General features: G+C 32.9%; 2 protein-coding genes across 8 annotated transcripts in view; both read right to left on the reverse strand.

The window, feature by feature from the left end:
* Positions 1-9,231: 9,231 nt before the first annotated feature.
* Positions 9,232-15,080, reverse strand: LOC138934167 (uncharacterized). Of its 4 annotated transcripts, none has more exons than XM_070297618.1 (5): positions 14,624-15,080; positions 12,337-12,806; positions 11,094-11,350; positions 10,645-10,995; positions 9,232-10,551 (listed from the first exon to the last, which is right to left on the reverse strand). In XM_070297618.1, the coding sequence occupies exons 1-5, from the start codon at positions 14,638-14,640 to the stop codon at positions 9,928-9,930; spliced, it is 1,719 nt and encodes a 572-aa protein (XP_070153719.1). In that variant the 5' UTR covers positions 14,641-15,080; the 3' UTR covers positions 9,232-9,927. The 4 variants fall into 4 exon arrangements, with proteins under 4 accessions (XP_070153719.1, XP_070153721.1, XP_070153722.1 ...); XM_070297620.1 differs by having other exon boundaries at positions 14,829-15,079; XM_070297621.1 differs by having other exon boundaries at positions 14,825-14,910.
* A 1,212-nt stretch (positions 15,081-16,292) lies between these two features.
* The window catches only part of Far1 (fatty acyl-CoA reductase 1), a 45,364-nt gene continuing 42,178 nt past the window's right edge, over positions 16,293-19,478 (reverse strand). For all 4 annotated transcript variants that reach the window (XM_070297207.1, XM_070297206.1, XM_070297205.1 and 1 more), the window contains one exon: positions 16,293-19,348. In XM_070297207.1, coding sequence (XP_070153308.1) covers positions 19,207-19,348 — 142 coding nt within the window. In that variant the 3' untranslated portion in view covers positions 16,293-19,206. The remainder of the gene's footprint in view (positions 19,349-19,478) is intronic.

The following is a 19,478-nucleotide window of genomic DNA, read 5'->3' on the forward strand; positions in this document are numbered from 1 at the left end:
AGAAGAATCTAAAATGGACCTCATTTCTAGTGCCCTAATGTTCATAATTATTGCTGAAATAAATATTCAAAAATTTATAAAGAAAAGATTTATGATCAATAATAAATTTGAAATGCACGATTAATTAATATATTATTAATATATTTGTATTATTAATATATATGTTTATATAACAATGTTTTGAATAATAGTTTAAATTACATTTTAAACACATCAGTTAATCACAGTTTTAATCAAACATATTGTATACAATAACTGTGTTCCAATATTCACTGTCAGTACTGAAAATCTATAGTGCGTGTGTGACGTAAACTATAGATTTTCAGTACTGGCAGTAAATATCACCGGCTAATGTAATCACAGTTTGGACATATATATTTATTTATAATATATATTAGATTATAGATACAAGTGAAATTTGAAACATTTTATATATAACTAAAATCTCTACATTCCTAATTTATTTTGTAATAATAATGCACATCATAATCTCACTCAGAGTAGTATTTCAAATTTCATCTATTTATAATCTATATTAGATTAAAATAATAAGGAACATATAAATTTATTAATAAAAGTCTTAAAAAGAAAAACATGGAAAAATATTTCAAAATAAACTATATGTGAGAAAAGAACATGAACAACACATCTCATTACATTTAACTAAAGATAATTAGTATTTTTAAGGGGATCCTGGACTACCGATCGAACGCAATTTTTTGAATTTACCAGTTTTTATAATGGCTATACAGAATTACAAATGCTTTTACATGATTAAAGTACATATCAATGCTCTATCGAACAGTCGACTTTATGCTGAAAACGAAAAAAAGTTAAAAAATTTTTTCGTTTTCAGCATAAATCGACTGTTCCATAGAGCATTGATATATGTACTTTAATCATGTAAAAGCATTTGTAATTCTGTATAGCCATTACAAAAGAAGCAGTTCAGTTTGTGAGAGTTTGTAATTTGAAGTAGTTATTTGTTTGTTAAAATCAGGGTTGGGAACGTTACTCTATAAAAGTATCGCGTTACCGTTACCGTTATTTTTTGTAAAAAGTAACTCGTTACCGTTACTCGTTACTTTTTCCAAATAAAGGTAACGGTAACGCGTTACTTTTTAAAATCAGTAACGAGTAACGGTAACGATTCGTAACGAGTAAAGTAACGATTCGTTACTTTTTTGTTATGTTTTTGTTTTTTGTAATGCTAAAATAAGCTGTTAGATTATAAAATTATTTAATAATTAATATTAAATGTAATAATCTAAGTTACAATCAAAAACTCTAAATTAGTCTCTATATAGCAAGCGTGTTTTATATTAAACTTATTTAATGATTCTAATTTTTTTATGCTAATATCTTTACTTTTTAATACACTTATTTTTATAGGAATTTAAATTGTAATTTACAAATTGTAATTTTGTCGAAAATTTTTATCAAACATTGTTTTTAAATATTGATAATATTATTAAGAGTGTATTCCAATATTCACTGCCAGTAGCCAATAAATTGTAAAATCTATAATTTACATTATTATAAATTTTCAATACTGGCAGTGACTATTAGAATACAGTTTATGATAGAGGACAAAATATTTTTCAAAAAATACATCTATCTATTGAATAGATATAAGATAACAAAGAACCAAAAAGTAACGGCTAATTTGTTACCGTTACTGTAAAAATGTAACGACGTTACCGTTACCGTTACAAACAAAAACAAGTAACGATCGTTACCGAAAAAAAGTAACTGTAACGGTAACGACATTACAAGCAACGCGTTACTTCCCAACCCTGGTTAAAATCAGTCTTACATTTATATATATATATATTATTTGCTTTGTCAGTATACATACATAATATGTATACTTTGATTTTCTTGGCATATGTATAATTATTATTATAATAGCATGTGTTGTGCAGAGATATTTATAGGTTTTTTTTTATAAAATAATCTTTATAATATTTATATGAAAATATATGGAAATATTAAATAAAAATTTAATATATTAATATATATATAAAAGTTATAATTGTTCTTTTTTTTACGCAAATATATAATATAAAAGTTATAATTGTTCTTTTTTTTACATAAATATATAATATAAAAGTTATAATCGTTCTTTTTTTTATACAAATATATAATCAAATACAATGTTTTCAAGTCACTTAATTCGTCTGTCTATTTTTCAATATGTATGCAAAGAAAATCATAATATACATACACATACACATAAATATACATACACATACACATACACATAGTATTATATACTGACAAACGGATTAATAAATTAAAGCAGTTATTAAAATTTTGTTGCAATAAAATCCACTCTGAGAATAATAAATACTACATATTTATACTTTGGCTTTCTTTGCATATATATAACTAATATTATAATAGTATGTTGCGATACGAGATATATATCTATAAGTTTTTTTTTTATAAAATGATATTAATATTTATATGGATTTATTTTAATATTTATATGAATTTTACCGCGTCGCTTGAAATGAACATTATCAGAGAGATATCACTGACATTATTATATTTTTGATAAAACTATATGAATTTACAAGTTTCATGTCAACGAAAAACTACATTCTCTTTTCCAGCGTCTGTTCATTACTTCACAATATAATTATAGCTAAACTTTATTTTCGGTCTGTTCATTACTTCACAATATAATTATAGCTTAAATTTATTTTCGATATGCGTATTTCACAAGTTCACAAATTTCAAGCTATTCAACATATTGAATTCAACTTCAGTTCGATCACTTAACGTGCTGGATGGTGACTTTCCTCTATCTGTGTGTGAGGAAAAGAACTGTAAAGATTGTAATATTTAATTTAATTTACATATCTGGTTTTATATATGCTACTGAATGTTTTATATGTGCTACTATACTACGCAAAAAAATTAAAGGGCCACTTTCTTCCTTCTACAAAAAAAGCAATTTTCAAGTGGCTGCAACTTCGTCGCATATAATCAGATTGAGATCAATAAAAAACGTTACAAAGCTTGAAGTTTCTAGTTTTAGAATCTTTTAGTCAAGTTCAATTCTTTTCATTTGTTACGAAGTTACATTACGAAAAAGCAATGTCCGTCGATTAACTAAATTTTTCAAAAGTTTGTCAAAGAATGCCGAAAAAAAAATTGTAGCACAATTTCGTTAATTGGATTTTAAAGAGCAGAGTTTTATCTTTAATTTGCTTTTTTAATGAATGTCCTACGATTTTTTTTCGCCGGGTTATTCACTATTGAAGTAAAATCGATCTATTGACTTTGAGCGTTCATAACTAGTGAAAAAATTATCGCACAATGATTATTAATAAAGCAATTTAAAGAGAAGAGTCGGCACTTTAACATGCACTAATTGCTTTTTCAATTAATATTCATTGTTAAAGTGTAATCATTACTTTAAAATCAAGTAAAAATTGCACTTTTTCCCTTTTTCATTTAAATCAATACAACTTAATGAAAAAACGTTAACATTTTTATGAACTCTACAATTTTTACAAGTAAAAAGTATCCCAATTACATGTGCAACCGGCCGAATCGTTAAGATTTTTTTTTCTCTATATCTCGAAGACTTAAATCAAGTTTAAAATGAAAAATTCAATTACCGCCGGCATTAGCATTATCTAAAGCGTACCACATGAAGGTTGCACAGTCGGATTTACGCTTATGTGTATGTGTGTGTGTGTGTGTGTGTGTGTGTGTGTGTGTGTGTGTGTGCATGTGTGTATATTGTGTGTGTGTGGGTATTGTGTGTGTGTGTGTGTCATACTGCAAACATCACGCGACGATTTTTAAGAGAAAATGATATTGCTGTATTAAACCATCCAGCAATGAGCCCAGACTTAAATCCAATAGAACATGTTTGGGACATGATTGGTCGTCGATTACGAAGACAATATCCAATTTTAAGAACATTACAAGAATTAGCGCACGCACTCCAGCAAATTTGGCGTAACCTTCCGCAAGCACAGATACGAAGATGCATTAATATACGAGAACGTTTGCAAGATGTTATTCAAAACAGAGGCGGCAACACACGATTTTAACTGTGTAAAAAATTTAATTACACAGCACATTACACACACACACACACACACACACACACACACATGCGCATCAGAGAGTTTGGAGTCATAAAATACTGCGAGAGTGACGAATCGCGGGGTCTCGTTCTGTTTGTGCGCGGACACACACACACGCGCGCGCGCGCGCACACACACACAACACGCACACAATACACACACACGCACAACACACACACAATACACACACGCACACACACACACACACACACACATACACATAAGCGTAAACCGACCGTGCAACCTTCATGTGGTACGCTTTGGATAACGCTAATGCCGGCGGTAATTGAATTTTTCATTTTAAACTTGATTTAAGTCTTCGAGATATAGAGAAAAAAAAATCTTAACGATTCGGCCGGTTGCACATGTAATTGGGATACTTTTTACTTGTAAAAATTGTAGAGTTCATAAAAATGTTAACGTCTTTTCATTCAGTTGCATTGATTTAAATGAAAAAGGGAAAAAGTGCAATTTTTACTTGATTTTAAAGTAATGATTACACTTTAACAATGAATATTAATTGAAAAAGCAATTAGTACATGTTAAAGTGCCGACTCTTCTCTTTAAATTGCTTTTTTAATAATCATTGTGCGATAATTTTTTCACTAGTTATGAACGCTCAAAGTCAATAGATCGATTTTACTTCAACAGTGAATAACTCGGCGAAAAAAAATCGTAGGACATTCATTAAAAAAGCAAATTAAAGATAAAACTCTGCTCTTTAAAATCCAATTAACGAAATTGTGCTACAATTTTTTTTTTCTTCGGCATTCTTTGACAAACTTTTGAAAAATTTCCCAGACAGCACAAAACATCCTCAGGATCATCCTGAATATGTCCAGGACGGTTCAAGACATTTGTAGGATGTTTTAAGATATATTATTATAAATATATTTATAAAAATTTAATATGCATACATAATTATTTTTAGTTGTGTCGGCTATTTTATATAATTTAGAAATCTTAAGTATTATAATAAGTATTAATGTCCTATAAATGTCCACTGGATAACCGCTGGATGTCTGTAGGATATATCTGCCCTGTCTATTATATTGGATGTCTTTTGGATTTCCAGAGGACATATACATGTGCAATTAATTGTTAACATTAATTTCGTTTAATATTAATAATTGAATTTGATGCGCACATTTTCATATATCCAAAATTATTATTTATTTAATATTTCATGAGAAATGTTACTGTCCGCAACATTCCAAAAACTTTACAAAAAATAGTATTCAACCGCTAGCTCGTTTGTTCACCGCTATGCGACGCGCGAACTTGTATTTGAGATTTGGTCATGAGAATTATATAAAGCTTGCAAAGAGCAATTGACAGGAAATTACAAATGTAATTATTTTCTATCAGTTCAATTTCTGGTGCAATCCCAACATAGGGAATTCAGATATTGGATTGTTTAGAAAATATTACACAACTCAAACCCGGTAGCCAAACCTAAAATATTCATGTACAGCACGAAAGCCTCAAATATTAAAGAACGGTGAACTATTTTTAATATTAGATTTTTAATATTGGCAGTAAATAACAAAACAATTTTAATTTATATTTAAATTTTTAAATTTGTTCCTTGAAACATACGAAAAATATCCCTAACATATCCTATAAAAATCCTTAGGATGTTCCACAGGATCTCCCTGGATTCTCCAGAGGTTAATATACGGCTATCATTTACTCTTCCTCGGGACATCCAGAGGAGATCTGAGGATTACAAGGACATCCTTGTGCTGTCTGGGTAACGTTATAACCCAGACAGCACAAGGATGTCCTTAGGACGTCCAAAGGGCATCCGGGACATACATGTAGGATATCCTCAGGATATCCCATTGTAATCCTCAGATCTCCTCTGGATGTCCTGAGGAAGAGTAAATGATAGCCGTATATTAACCTCTGGAGAATCCAGGGAGATCCTGTGGAACATTCTAAGGATTTTTATAGGATATGTTAGGGATATTTTTCGTATATTTCAAGGAGCAAATTTTAATATTTAAATATAAATTAAAATTATATTTTGTTATTTACTGCCAATATTAAAAATCTAATATTAAAAATAGTTCACCGTTCTTTAATATTTGAGGCTTTCGTGCTGTACATGAATATTTTAGGTTTGGCTCCCGGGTTTGAATTGTGTAATATTTTCTAAACAATCCAATATCTGAATTCCCTATGTTGGGATTGCATCAGAAATTGAACTGATAGAAAATAATTACATTTGTAATTTCCTGTCAGTTGCTCTTTGCAAGCTTTATATAATTCTCATGACCAAATCTCAAATACGAGTTCGCGTGTCGCATAGCGGTAAACAAACAAACTAGCGGTTGAATATTATTGTTTGTAAAGTTTTTGGAATGTTGCGAACAGTAACATTTCTCATAAAATATTAAATAAATAATAATTTTGGATATATGAAAATGTGCGCATCAAATTCAATTATTAATATTAAAACAAAATTAATGTTAACAATTAATTGTACATGTATATGTCCTCTGGAAATCCAAAAGACATCCAATATAATAGACAGGGCAAATATATCCTACAGACATCCAGGGGTTATCCAGTGGACATTTATAGGACATTAATACTTATTATAATACTTAAGATTTCTAAATTATATAAAATAGCCGACACAACTAAAAATAATTATGTATGCATATTAAATTTTTATAAATATATTTATAATAATATATCTTAAAACATCCTACAAATGTCCTGAACCGTCCTGGACATATTCAGGATGATCCTGAGGATGTTTTGTGCTGTCTCGGTATTATATCTTGACGTGCTACCGTGTACCGCTTGATACGTATCATATGTGTATGCACGCATTAATACATTGTCTCTCAAGGCGTATTTGCACACTCAAGCGAATAATTGTACATGAGCACTGCAAACGCGCCTTGAGGTACAACTCGCTTTGCGTGTGTGCGTGCGAGCATACGTACGTGAGAGTCTGAAATCTTATGATTATTATGATAATGATGAAGAACGAAAAATGTCACATTTCTGGTATACGATTATCATTCCTCAGGATTGACTGCACCAATCTTATTCAAACTGATCGCAATCGAAAGCTTGCATCCACATTGTATAAGAAAAGTGCCGTTAGATTTTTGATTTACGGCTTGGTTCCTGAGGAATTTTAATTGAAAGTTTATTAGACGTAAAACTCCGGATAAACTATACTTGGTAGCGTCGCAGCCCCTGTACATAGGCAATATATGCAAACCGTTGACAAGCTCCGAAACGTTTTTTTTATATACTTGGCGTCGCGACGCTACTGCGTCACTTGATTTCCGTGGTATTAAAGCTCGCGTGTGCTTTGCTGTGATTGCGTGGCAGGACGATGTTTTCAGTCATGGTAGTTCACGGTAAAAAGAGACAGCTCTGAAAAGCTATCCTTTAGTGGTCGCAGTAGTAGTGGTGGGAGCATAGCCGTGCACAACATGCGCGTTCCAATATGGTATATAGTTCAATGGATATTTATTATATTATTATAGTATAAGATGTATAATATATACAGGATGTCCCAAAAGCATCAAATGTTTTTTTTAATTAGATTAATAAATTAAATTAAAATAATAATATAATTTAAATAATTTAAATTTAATAATTTTAACAGAATCTCTAGCCAATTTGGAGACGATTTTTCCTCATTATTAGCGAAATCATCGCGCTATCAATAATTTCCGAGTTATATGCGATTAAAAAAAAGTTTTTGCACATTAAACTTCGTGGATTTAATAAACCTATATTTGCTTAGTTATAAAAATATATAATATATGTGGGTAAAAAATAACGAAAATTTTCAAAAAATGACCCCTCGACATTTTTGTTCTAATGATTTTAGGACCCTATATATAATAGAGCGACGTATACAGTGTATACGTGTATATAATATTACATGCTATATACATATGCAGCTTCATAAAAGGAGAAAATCAAAAATTGAAAGAGAGAGAGAAGGAATATAAATTCCGTGATATAATAATATAAAAACATATAAAGTTACTTTAAGAAAAATAGAATAATCCTTTTTAATCGATCGCAACCTCGAAAATTATATTCAATCATTATTTTATTTTACAAATCAATTATTGTTAAAAATGTCTCTCTCTACTTTATATTTTTATAGATAAATTTTATTATAATAAAGAAAACTTATCTTAACTTGTGTAAAACTTGATTCATATTTCTTAGAGATTTAATATAAAGCTATATGTATGACGGAATTTGTTATATTGTACATATAGAGTTGTGTTGTAATAGCTATTTATTTTTACGAGATGTATCTTCATGTTATAATTTATACCTACAATATTCCAATCACTTACAATTTTACAATGGATGCACCAGTGACAATAATACAGCTTATTTAATACATATTCAATGTATAAATAATTACAATTTGATATTTTTATAGATAAAATAAGTTACAACACATTTCTATAGAGTCTAAAATTTATATTTTTATATAAAATGAAATTGATCATACATTTACAAGACAACTGGATATATATTCTGATATAACAGCAAACAGTATTATTAATCTTTATAAATGCATTGTTACATCAGATATCTATATCGTGTGTGTGTGTGTGTTTAGATACATATATATATCTATATATATATGTATATATAAAGTTAGTTATACAGGATGTTCCATTTTAATCGACCACCCCTGATAACTTCGCAAAAAGCGGTTAAATAACAAAATGTTTCATACAAAAGTTGTAGGATTTTAAGTGGCGCATTAGAGAGCAAAATTATTATGACCTTGAATAACGTTGTCAAGGTTACGTAAAAATGATATTGACATTTTTAAATTTCCAATTTTTATTGCATATTCATGTAGTTTATCTTGAGAGCTTTCCAAAATGCTTTTCAAAAAGAATAATGAAATGTATCAATTGATTTAAAGAAAAACAACAAATAATTGCTTAAAAAAATACATTGTAAATAATTATGTACTTTTTCTTAAAAACTATTATTTTATTTGTACTAATTGATTCATCTCATTATTCTATACATAAAAGTATTACGGTAAAATTATCGAAAACTAAATATTTTACGAAATATTTTATATTTTATATCAAAATATGTCAGATTAAGATATAAAATAACTCGAAAAATACTTAATGAAAAAATACTTTATTAATGTTTTGAAAAGCTCTTATGATAAACGGTATATGAATATGCACTAAAAATGGAAATTCTCATTTAAAAATGTCAATGTGATTTTTACGTGACTTTGACAACGCTATTCGGGGTCATATTAATATTGCTATGTAATGTGCCATTTAAAATCGTACAACTTTTGTATGAAACATTTTTTTATTCGACCGCTTCCCACTAAGTTATCAGAGGTGGTCGATTAAAATGGGACACCCTATATATATAAAAAATTTAAATAAATATATATTCTGTGAAAAAAGATGCTTTGAACTAGCAGAAATATATGTTTAATGTATTCTATTTTCTTCATATAATTTTTCACACAAATAATAAAAATTAATCTTTCATTAGAGTTTGATGTACAAGACACTAAATAAAGGAGCAACTTTTCTGTCAAGTATTTTTGATACATAGATTCCAAAAAAATAAAAATTTCTTTATAATTCGATTGCACACACATAATATGTGGTCTAGTGTATTATCTCAATAAACCTGAATTTTGTCGTAATAAAACATGCCTCGTCATTTTAAAGATTTTGAGAAATCAAATTACGGATATTTTTATATAAATCGAAATTTGTAGCACATGATTCGTTACATGGTTACATGAAGATATTCTTACATTTTACTATGCCGCTTTTTTTTCTTTTAACGGCTGCATAGCGTTATGGGAGATTCCGTTGTCTTCCCTGACATCAACGGAAGCATAATCGACAGAATCCTTTTTAATACTGTCTCTATTACAACCCGATTCCGGTTCTTCGACAATTTCTTGTTGTTGTTCTAAGAAATCAGTAGGTACAAATTCCATTTGGTCTTCGTTATCGTTTAAATCCGGTGGACCTGGCAGTTCACAAAAATGTAATCTCTCATCACCATCATTGACTTCCTCGCCACCTGGATCATCTTCCTCATGCAAGCTCATAAGTTTCTCAAAGTCCGAGGAAGGTGTAACATCTTCATTATTCTGTGAAAATATCTCCGTCGGACTAAGAGGTATATCTAAAGGCTCCATCTTCACGGTTGCACACGGAGACGAAGGTGTAACTGGTCGCTGTAAACGTATTTTCGTGAAAGGTCTTGGCTCTATAGATTCGCATTGTTGTCGCTTTTGCGCACGTTTAGGGCTAGAAGACGTAGATATTTTCGGAGGTGACGCTTTATTTTCTTTGGTTTCTGCAATATCTCTAGGAACTACAAGTTGAGACGATAATAGCTTCGACTGAGGTATAAGTAATGGTGGTTTTGCGTTCTGCCAATGAAAGAGTACGAATGAATTTAAAGATTGTTTTTTGAAAAATATTAGAAAATTTAATTATATAATGAATCGTATTAATCGACTTACTTGGGATGAGGGACTTGGACCAGCTAGTCCTTTGACTTGCAATGCTTCGGCGGCATTCAACAATTGTGGCAGCTTATCATGAGCTACATTAACTTCTCCACGGTACATGAATTTAACTAAGGCCTCTACTTCCCAAAATTTCAGGTCCTTCATTAGAATAATAGGATGTTGACAAGGGTTCTCCCGTAATAAATCTGCCAGATAGTCGCTACATGAAGATAAAATCATCTTATGACATTTCAAAGATCGCCCTTCGCATGCTAGGGTCACATCCACGAATTGTTCTGTATCTAACAACGATGGGAAGCTATTTTGCATATTACTATGGTAACTGTTCCACCTCAAGCAAACCTAAAACATACAGAAAAGTACAAATTTGATACGAATCTTTGTGCCGCACTACATTTTCTTTTTGTAATAAATACAACATTTACAAAAAATTTATATACTTCTGTAGGTTGTTGATGGACGACATTATGTGGTAATCCTTGGTTAGTTTGTCGCGGTGGCATTTTGATAGTCGTAGGTGCGACTTGTTTAACTTTCAGTGGAATAGTTTTTAATACAAGAGTCTTTGGTTGCCGTGATTGCTGTTGTTGAGGCAGAGGCGCTGGCGCAATATTACGAATATGAGGTCTCACTAAGGACTGCGTAGCTATCCTTATAGTTTTAGCAGTTGTATTACTTTGGGATGTCGATTGTAAAACTATGTAACAAAAAATAAATATATCATTGCAAGTATTTCATATAATTCGAACCAATGCTACGGAAGAAATAAATCGAAGAAAAGTTTCTTGTTAATATATAATTTTTGACAGTGACAATGATTCTTTTTGCAATTCTATTTTCTAAATTGTAACTTTGACGAAGTAGTTTTAATTGAGAAAAACCAAAAATTCTAACTAAAATTTTCCTTTCATTTATAAATTTGAGAGTCTGGATTGTAAAAAATCCCACTCCAACATAGTAGGAGTCAAAAACCAAGATTCTTTGTTTTATTACAGCTTTTATTTACAACTTATATATAAATCGGATTTGAAACTAACTAATGACTATTTTTCAATATAGTCTTCGAAAAGATTGATGAATTTTTCCCATCTTGGCATAAGTTTGAACATTTGCTCTCTCAATAAAAATCCTGCTCTTGATGTTTAAACCTTTTTTGAACGGCATTCTGTACTGCTGCATCATCAAGAAAGCAATCCGAAGAAAGAAGCCTGGGTCCCTCTAAAGAAATCCTCTTTCTTATGAATGTTTTTCATAATAATGCTAGATCTCACTCTGTACATCAAACTCAAGAATTTTTGTAATCATTTGATTGGAATATAATGGAGCATCTTTTCTACAACCCGGATCTGTCTCCTTCTGATTTTCATTTGTTTGGGCCATTGAAGAAACATCTTGGAGAAAAACGATTTCCAGATGATGCAGTGGTAGAGAACGCTGTTGAAAATGGTTTAAATATCAAGAGCCAGATGTTTTTACAAGGGAAAATCTTCTTTAAACTCGTGCCAAAGTGGGACAAACGTATCAATCTTCTCTCGAAGACTACAATTAAAGAGTAGTCATTATTATATTTATATTTTAACGCGACAAGTCCAACTTGATAAAACGGGAGACTTCACTCCTCGCTCCACCCGTTACACATTTCTAATCGTAAAAAAATACTCCGAAATAATAAAAATATTTTACCGTGGTATCGCCGGCCGATCAGCCTACCGCCGTGGTGTACCCTGAGATGCCGATGCAAGTTCGTCGTGCCGCATTGGCGCGGGTTCGCGCCACCCCTGACCACAACTGCCCCACAGATACGGCACTGTGCGCGCAGCGGATCGTTAGCGCACAGATCAAAGTGTGCCCAGACAGCGCTGGGATTCGCCATGGCGCGTAAACTGCGCGCGTGGGAACGCACTCGGTGCGTGACGCTACCGTGTCGGCCGGACGACGCGGACGCGGACGTCGTTGTCGTCGGCGGCGCCGAGGTCGGCGGTGGTGGAAGTAAAGCCGGCGGCGACGTCGACGGTATACTCGACTCGTCGAAGTAACAGTCCTCCTCGTCCTCCGGTTCCTGCTTCATCGCGAGATTCTCCCTAATGTCGCCCGTAGAAGTCGTCACGACCGTTTTTTTTTCCCTCCCGCCGAAAATTGGTCTTCCTCTGGCTCTGTAGAACAAAAAATAAATGCCGAATGATTGGCGCGCAAATTAAAACTGACAGTTGCTGACAATGCAGTTTTATTATATTCTTTATTACTCACAAAAAAAAAAAAAAAAATCCCCGATGCGATTTTTCAGGTAATTTGTTCAAAATTCCAGATAAAATTAGAGAAATTTTAGATGGAACTTTTTAAAATAAGTCTTTTTGTGCGTTTTCTAATGCTTTTCACTCAGAAAGGAAAACTAAAACACTTGAATTTTAAATATTAAATTTAAAAATGTGAAAAGAACTGAATGACTTTTGTAAGATAAACATTCTTCTCATTTGTATAATATTTTCATTTTCTATCATTAATTGTAAAAATTCTAATAAAAAATGTGTGCTCAGTATTGTATATTCAGTATTTTTTTTGCTATGACAATAAACATATAATCAAAGAGAGAAAGATATATACATACTCATGATATATGTGAAACATATAATTCATAATCATTGGCCAATCAAATTGCCGATATTTACAATATAAGAACAAAATGATCAAAAAGAGAATTTTTGAAAAAATTCCCTGTGTTCGAATAAAATTTCATGAGAATTTTCTGATTTTTTTCAAGATAAAAATGAAATCCCTGAGAATCCCAGATTTTCTAGGTTTTTCCAGGGAATAGACACCCTGTTAATCTAACGAATAATGTTAATTTGTCGAACGATATGTTCTCGCCTATCAGGAATGTCAGAATCAGCTGTTCGCGGTTATGGTTTCGCACGCAAGCTCGATCGTTTTAACGACGATTATTGTTGCCGCCTCTTCATAGAAACGTGTTCTTCTGTCAAGTATTAAAGAGGCAATTATACATTTCAGATTTTTTCGTTATTTTACATCGAATTAACGATGAGTTCAATCTTTATCAGTGCAAAATTAATCTTGAGATCGATCAAAGAGAGAATATCCACAAATTTATGTGTCGCAACGCAAAAAAAATCGCTATTACAGAAGCATAGCGAGGATGTAACGGCTCCCCGGAGAACGTAAAATAAAATCAATAAAATCTTGACGATGTTTATCTACACAAATTCTTTAGATTTCAAATATAATTTCTCGATGTACCTTTGTGTTCCGTTGTCTTATCGATGTCCGAATACCAAGAAAAAATTGCGTGACGAAAAAAGATAACGAGAGATATCTCTAGATATATATATATATATATCGTAGGTGGAGAGTGCAAAAAAAAAATACTCTCGCTACGCCACTGGTTGCTCTACCGCGCCATTTTTTTCCCTCCCTTTTACGCACGTGTGCTAAGGATAAAAGCGTGCGTTCGACACGCGATTTGCTATTCGGTGTAAAAAAATGTTCGTGCACAATTACTCTCTGATCTTTCTTTTTTTTTTTTCCTAGGCCGAGCCGAGCGATTTGTATCCTCCTCGCCCCTTCCATCCTCGACCGAGGGAGTTTCCTCTCTCTGCGCGCGTTTCGTTTCGCAGTGTACCCACTTCATGTGCAGCGCGTTGACTACAGAGTTTATCGTTTGCGGAGGAGATCGCGCGACCGGCTATAAAACGACGACTGTAACAAGTGCGCGCGATCACATCGAGCCAGAGCAGTCGTAGAAGCGGATGTCCGTATTCGTGCGCGAATTCGACAGCACATTTTTTTCTTTTTTTATACCGATCCTCTCGATATTCGCGGCACACTATATATATATATATATATATGTATGTATGTATGTATGTATGTATGTGTATATACGTCCGATCGATTTTCTTTTCCCGTCCCGTCCCGGAAGAAGCGTTGCGGTCGTCGCGTTCGCGTTCGACTCCCTTACCTTTCGAAATCTCTCATCTATTCATCGAGATAAAGCCGAGATGAAACGCGTTAAATCGGAGATCGGTTATTCCGGACTCGACGACAGATAGAATCGCAATATCGCGGGAGAGATCTGTCAGACGGAGATCTATGCTGCTGCGCGCGCGCGCGACTCCGCTCCCACCTATATCATATCGCCTCTCCGTCTCTACGTCCTCACCTACGATATATCCTCCTAAAAAAAGGTCCACAAGACGGAGATCGGCCACGCGCTATTCCTCTCGTCGATGTTCTCGTTCTGAATCGCTAAACAGCGAAATCGTTAATGTTCGCGGTCGGTATGAATTCGGGCGGTGGCCGTGCGTTACGCGAGTGCCGGGAGACGATTTTCTCCGAAGCCGAACCCGGGAGTGACTAAAATCGAAATCGGTGAACGAACAGGGACGTGTTAGGACGCGCATGTGCGACGGCGTCGCCGGTCGTCGACGCATAGTATCATCCGTCCCGTCGCCGGGTCGCGTTGCTATCGCGCGCGTGCGTCTTTCTCTCCGTCTCTCTCCCTCATCTTTTCTCTCGCTCTTGCGAGCATCTCTCCCGGCTCTTCGTTTTATATGGGAGATTGAGATTTACTAACCGACTCGACAATATCCGCCTCCGAAAATTGTGGGCCGCACAATTCCAATCGATCGGAATCCATTTGTTCTTCTCGTTTCCAACGCCTCGTTTATTTGTCAAGTGAATAGAGATGTCAAGCGCGTAATGAAAAAAAAATAAAAAATAAAAAAAAATAATAATAATAATATTACCTTGTAAAATGAGAATGAAAAAGTCGTTCGTCTTTATGTCGAATCTTCACTTGCATCGATAAGACATAGATGCGCGCGCAACAATAATGAACTTTGGCGTTTTAATAAAATATGGTAAGCGAAACATCAAACGAGAGCGTCGTATTTTTGGAACTCGAACCATCTCGGATCTCGTAATTCACGCGCCGTTTCGTATCGCGAGGGAAACGTTTCATTTTGAAATTTATAAAATAAAGAGTGCCGATTCATTATATTTGTAACTTTCTTGCACCTTTATTATAAAATGTTTATTGTTAATTTAATTTAATTATTAAATTTATATTATTAATTTTATCAGCAATAACGGATAATGATTAATACTAAAGTAATATATATATATATATATATATATATATATATATATATATATATATATTATAATTAATAATAATGAAAACAAAATATCGTACAGATTTATTGAAAAGAAAAAAGATAAATACGTGACGTGCTGATAACTCGTTTCGAAAAATTTTAAAAAATTCGCGCGATATAAAAATTGGATACCATGATGCATATCGGGAACGATCTCCCTCTAATTATAAATAGTGACACACTTGATATTAATAAATAAATATCGATTTCATCCGTCGTATTTTGATGCGCATCGTGATACGTGAAGAGAAGGATCATCAATATACAGAGTGATTTCAAAGGTTACTGACAAACTTCAAGAGCGTATAGAGGGATCGGAATATAGCAACTTTCCTCTAGGAACCCATATTCTCCGAAGTAATCCTGGTTACAAGCTTGTACTCGGTACAAGCCTTTGAATGTAAGGAACTACATTGTGGACAACCAATGAGAGAAATAATCTTAATTTGTACAAAATTTAATAATTAACCAAAGATTACATGAACATAATAATACTATACAGTATTACAAAAGGTGTTCGAAGTGACTATCACAATACAGGCATTGCATCGTCGAACGAAACACGCGTACTCTTTTAAATACCCCAAACATCTCTCGGACCACGTCAGATGCCGTAAGTGTTCTGGCTACAAGTGTTTCTAGGTCGTCCACCGGCTTTTGATATACCCCCAAAAGAAGTAATCAAGAGGCATCAAGTCAAGCTTGTACTCTACTCAGAATTACTTCGGAAAACATGAGTTCTTAGTCGAAAGTTGCTATATCCCTCTATATGCTCCTGAAGTTTGTCAGTAACCCTTAGAATCACTTTGTATGGTGTCACATTTAATGAAATTTATTCATCATCATATATGTAGGATATTGAGGAGGAAAACACATCGAAGCACATTCCTCGTAATGACTCATCATTTTTAATGTAATTTTTATAGTAGCATAGTATAATATTAATTAAATTAATTATATATATATATATATTAAATATTATTTTTTTTGTATGCACTGTGTAACCGAATAACAATACAAATGAGACTAGCAGATGGTGACCTTCGTAGCACTACACCTCCTTTACTTTTAGCGCAAAATTAAAATTATTTGTCATTTTCTTACGTTGCTAGTTAACGTGGATATTTCTATTACATTTACGCTTACCTCTATTTCAAATGTATCTCTGTCTCCCGAAGCCCGACAACGTTTCATCGTTTGCTCGTGAAATATAAAGGGGGGGAAGCCCGCTCCGATTAGAATAATAAATTAGTTTATGGAAAAGAAATAGTCGATATATGTGTAAATAAAAAAATTATTTCAATAAATAATAAATATACAAAGCGTAATATCATGATTTGAAAGACACGAGCAATGACGGATGGAGCGTGAATGTTCGAAAGTATGATTATCATGGTGCCTTTTTAAGTTAACGTTTGGCGCTCATTTTCAGCGTCAAAAGACATCATGTGATTAAAAATTTCGCATTTTTTTATCGCTTCAAATCAATCAGTCGTTTGTTTGATAGAATCGATCGATAAGAGTTGCCAATGCTTCAAAATTGTCGATCCTGTGACAATAATATGTGTAAGATACATAGAGAGAATTTCATTAAACGGGGAAACCAATGTAACGGCTAAAGAAAAAGGCTTTTTAAGGATTTTTTTCTGGTAGATAATTTTTTTTTTTTCCAAATCGCGTTATTAACAAAGTACATAATTTGAACTACCTTTTGTGAAATTTTCGTTAAAATATGTTAATATTAAGCTACAATAGCCAATAATGTGAGTCGCCTTAAAAAAAAACGGGCGCATGCATAGCAGGGCAACGAAAGTTCCAAAACAAAAAAAAAACAAGGATTTTCTTAAAATATAAGACAACAGCTTCAGTCGCATGTATGGAATTTTCGATTACATAATTCATTTTTCTGTAATGTTAAAAACCAGAGGTCAATGTCTCACCGATTTAGAAATTTATTTCTTCAAAAGTTCACCATTTTATAATAAATCATTTTTTTTTAAATCCATACGTGCAACTGAAGCTATTGTCTTATATTTTAAGGAAATCCTTGTTTTTTTTGTTTTGAAGTTTTCGTTGGCCGGCTACGCGTGCGCCTGTTTTTTTGGGGCGGCTCACACTATTGGCTATTGTAGTTATAAATATTAATATATTTTAACAAAAATTTCACAAAAGGTAGTTCAAATTGTGTATTTTGTGATGTTAATAACGCGATTTGAAAAAAACAATTATTTACTAGAAAAAAAATTCTTAAAAGTAGTCTTTTTACACTGGTTTCCCTCTTTAAGATAGAGTGATAATGTAGCGCATCAATTTTTCAACAAGTTTATAAGAGTGTTTTAATGTGCTCTGAGACTTTTCATTATTCTACATATGTTTACGGCTAAGATTTTCGTGTGTATCAATGGCAGTTCTCAAAAGAAAAAAAAACACTATATTATTTGTTCTTACTAACATACCGCCCCACCCTTCCTCCCTTATCATAGTATTTTTTCTACATATGTGATCGGGTTTCTTACTATTTCTAAATCTCGTTTTGCAATTTTTATCTCTGTACGCATAACCACAAAGTCATCTTGTGTGATTGTAGCAAAATATCTATCTAGGTATCTTACGTCACAGAGTAAAAAAGGAAAAGAATATCAGATGCCGATGATATAAAGATACGACGGATTCTTGATGCGTCGTGTTGTGAGAACGATGTGTGTGCGTGCGCGCGCGCGCGCGTGTGTGTATGTGTGTGATTACTAGCGAGCATTTCTTATCTTTGCTGAAAACCAACTATCTAGACTAACGACATACCGAGCTCGCTTTAGCAACACAATCGCGTGCTGACACAACTTGACTTTATTTATTAGAAATTGACGTTGTGCAAAGTATCGATGTACAATGACGCTATAATGGAATAATCAAGTGGCGATGCGCGTTTATTTCTATTCTATAGCATAATGGAACACGCAATGACGATCATACTACTATATATATAGAAACCGACGATTGATTTCACACAAAATAATATAAAGAATAACATTGGTAATATAATAATAATAATAACTATTATTATTATTATTATTGTGATATACGCAAAATTTGAGAACTTGTACTTATCGGGGGATAATTTCATCACAAAGATCTTGTTCATTCGCGCACAATCGAATCGGTAACCGACATTTTGTTATAAATCAAATACGTATAACCGATGATGTTACTCGCCAACGATTAATATCCAGAAGGCCAATCGATAAGTAGTATGAAGGTAGCGCTTTATCGTTGAGGAGGCTGAGCAACGAGATCGAAGAATAAATCGTACGTTTAAATAACGCTCCGTGGATAGCGGCCGCTCCGTGTTACGCTGATCGCAATCATCGAACGGGGCTATTCTGAGCCGTCAAACAATCAAGCGGCATATACGAAGTACGATAGACAGCAATGAAAAGAAGGCTCCTCGCGTCGCGGCGTTGCGTAATAGCAAAACGCGTAACATCATTATCAGCATCCCGAATTGCATAGCCCTGTGAAGCCAGTATAGTCTGCAACAGACATAAGTAAAAGCATATCAGACCGACGGAATTTTTTTTCATAATAGATAAATAGATAAATAGATAGATAGATAGAGGATCCCCTTATTATCTAGACATTAACACATAAGTACTTAAAAAA

Source organism: Polyergus mexicanus, unplaced genomic scaffold, assembly GCF_030449975.1.
Source record: "Polyergus mexicanus isolate NDT 795.1 unplaced genomic scaffold, iyPolMexi1.0 SCAF_6, whole genome shotgun sequence".
Classification (NCBI taxonomy): Eukaryota; Metazoa; Arthropoda; class Insecta; order Hymenoptera; family Formicidae; genus Polyergus; species Polyergus mexicanus.

Excerpts from the sequence above, each read along its gene's own strand:
- LOC138934167 (XM_070297618.1), bottom strand. Across the intron at positions 11,351-12,336 it reads GATCGGCCGGCGATACCACG|TTTTACAATCGACATCCCAA; the intron begins GTAAAATATTTT and ends TTTGTTACATAG. Across the intron at positions 10,552-10,644 it reads GTCCAAGTCCCTCATCCCAA|AACGCAAAACCACCATTACT; the intron begins GTAAGTCGATTA and ends TTTCATTGGCAG.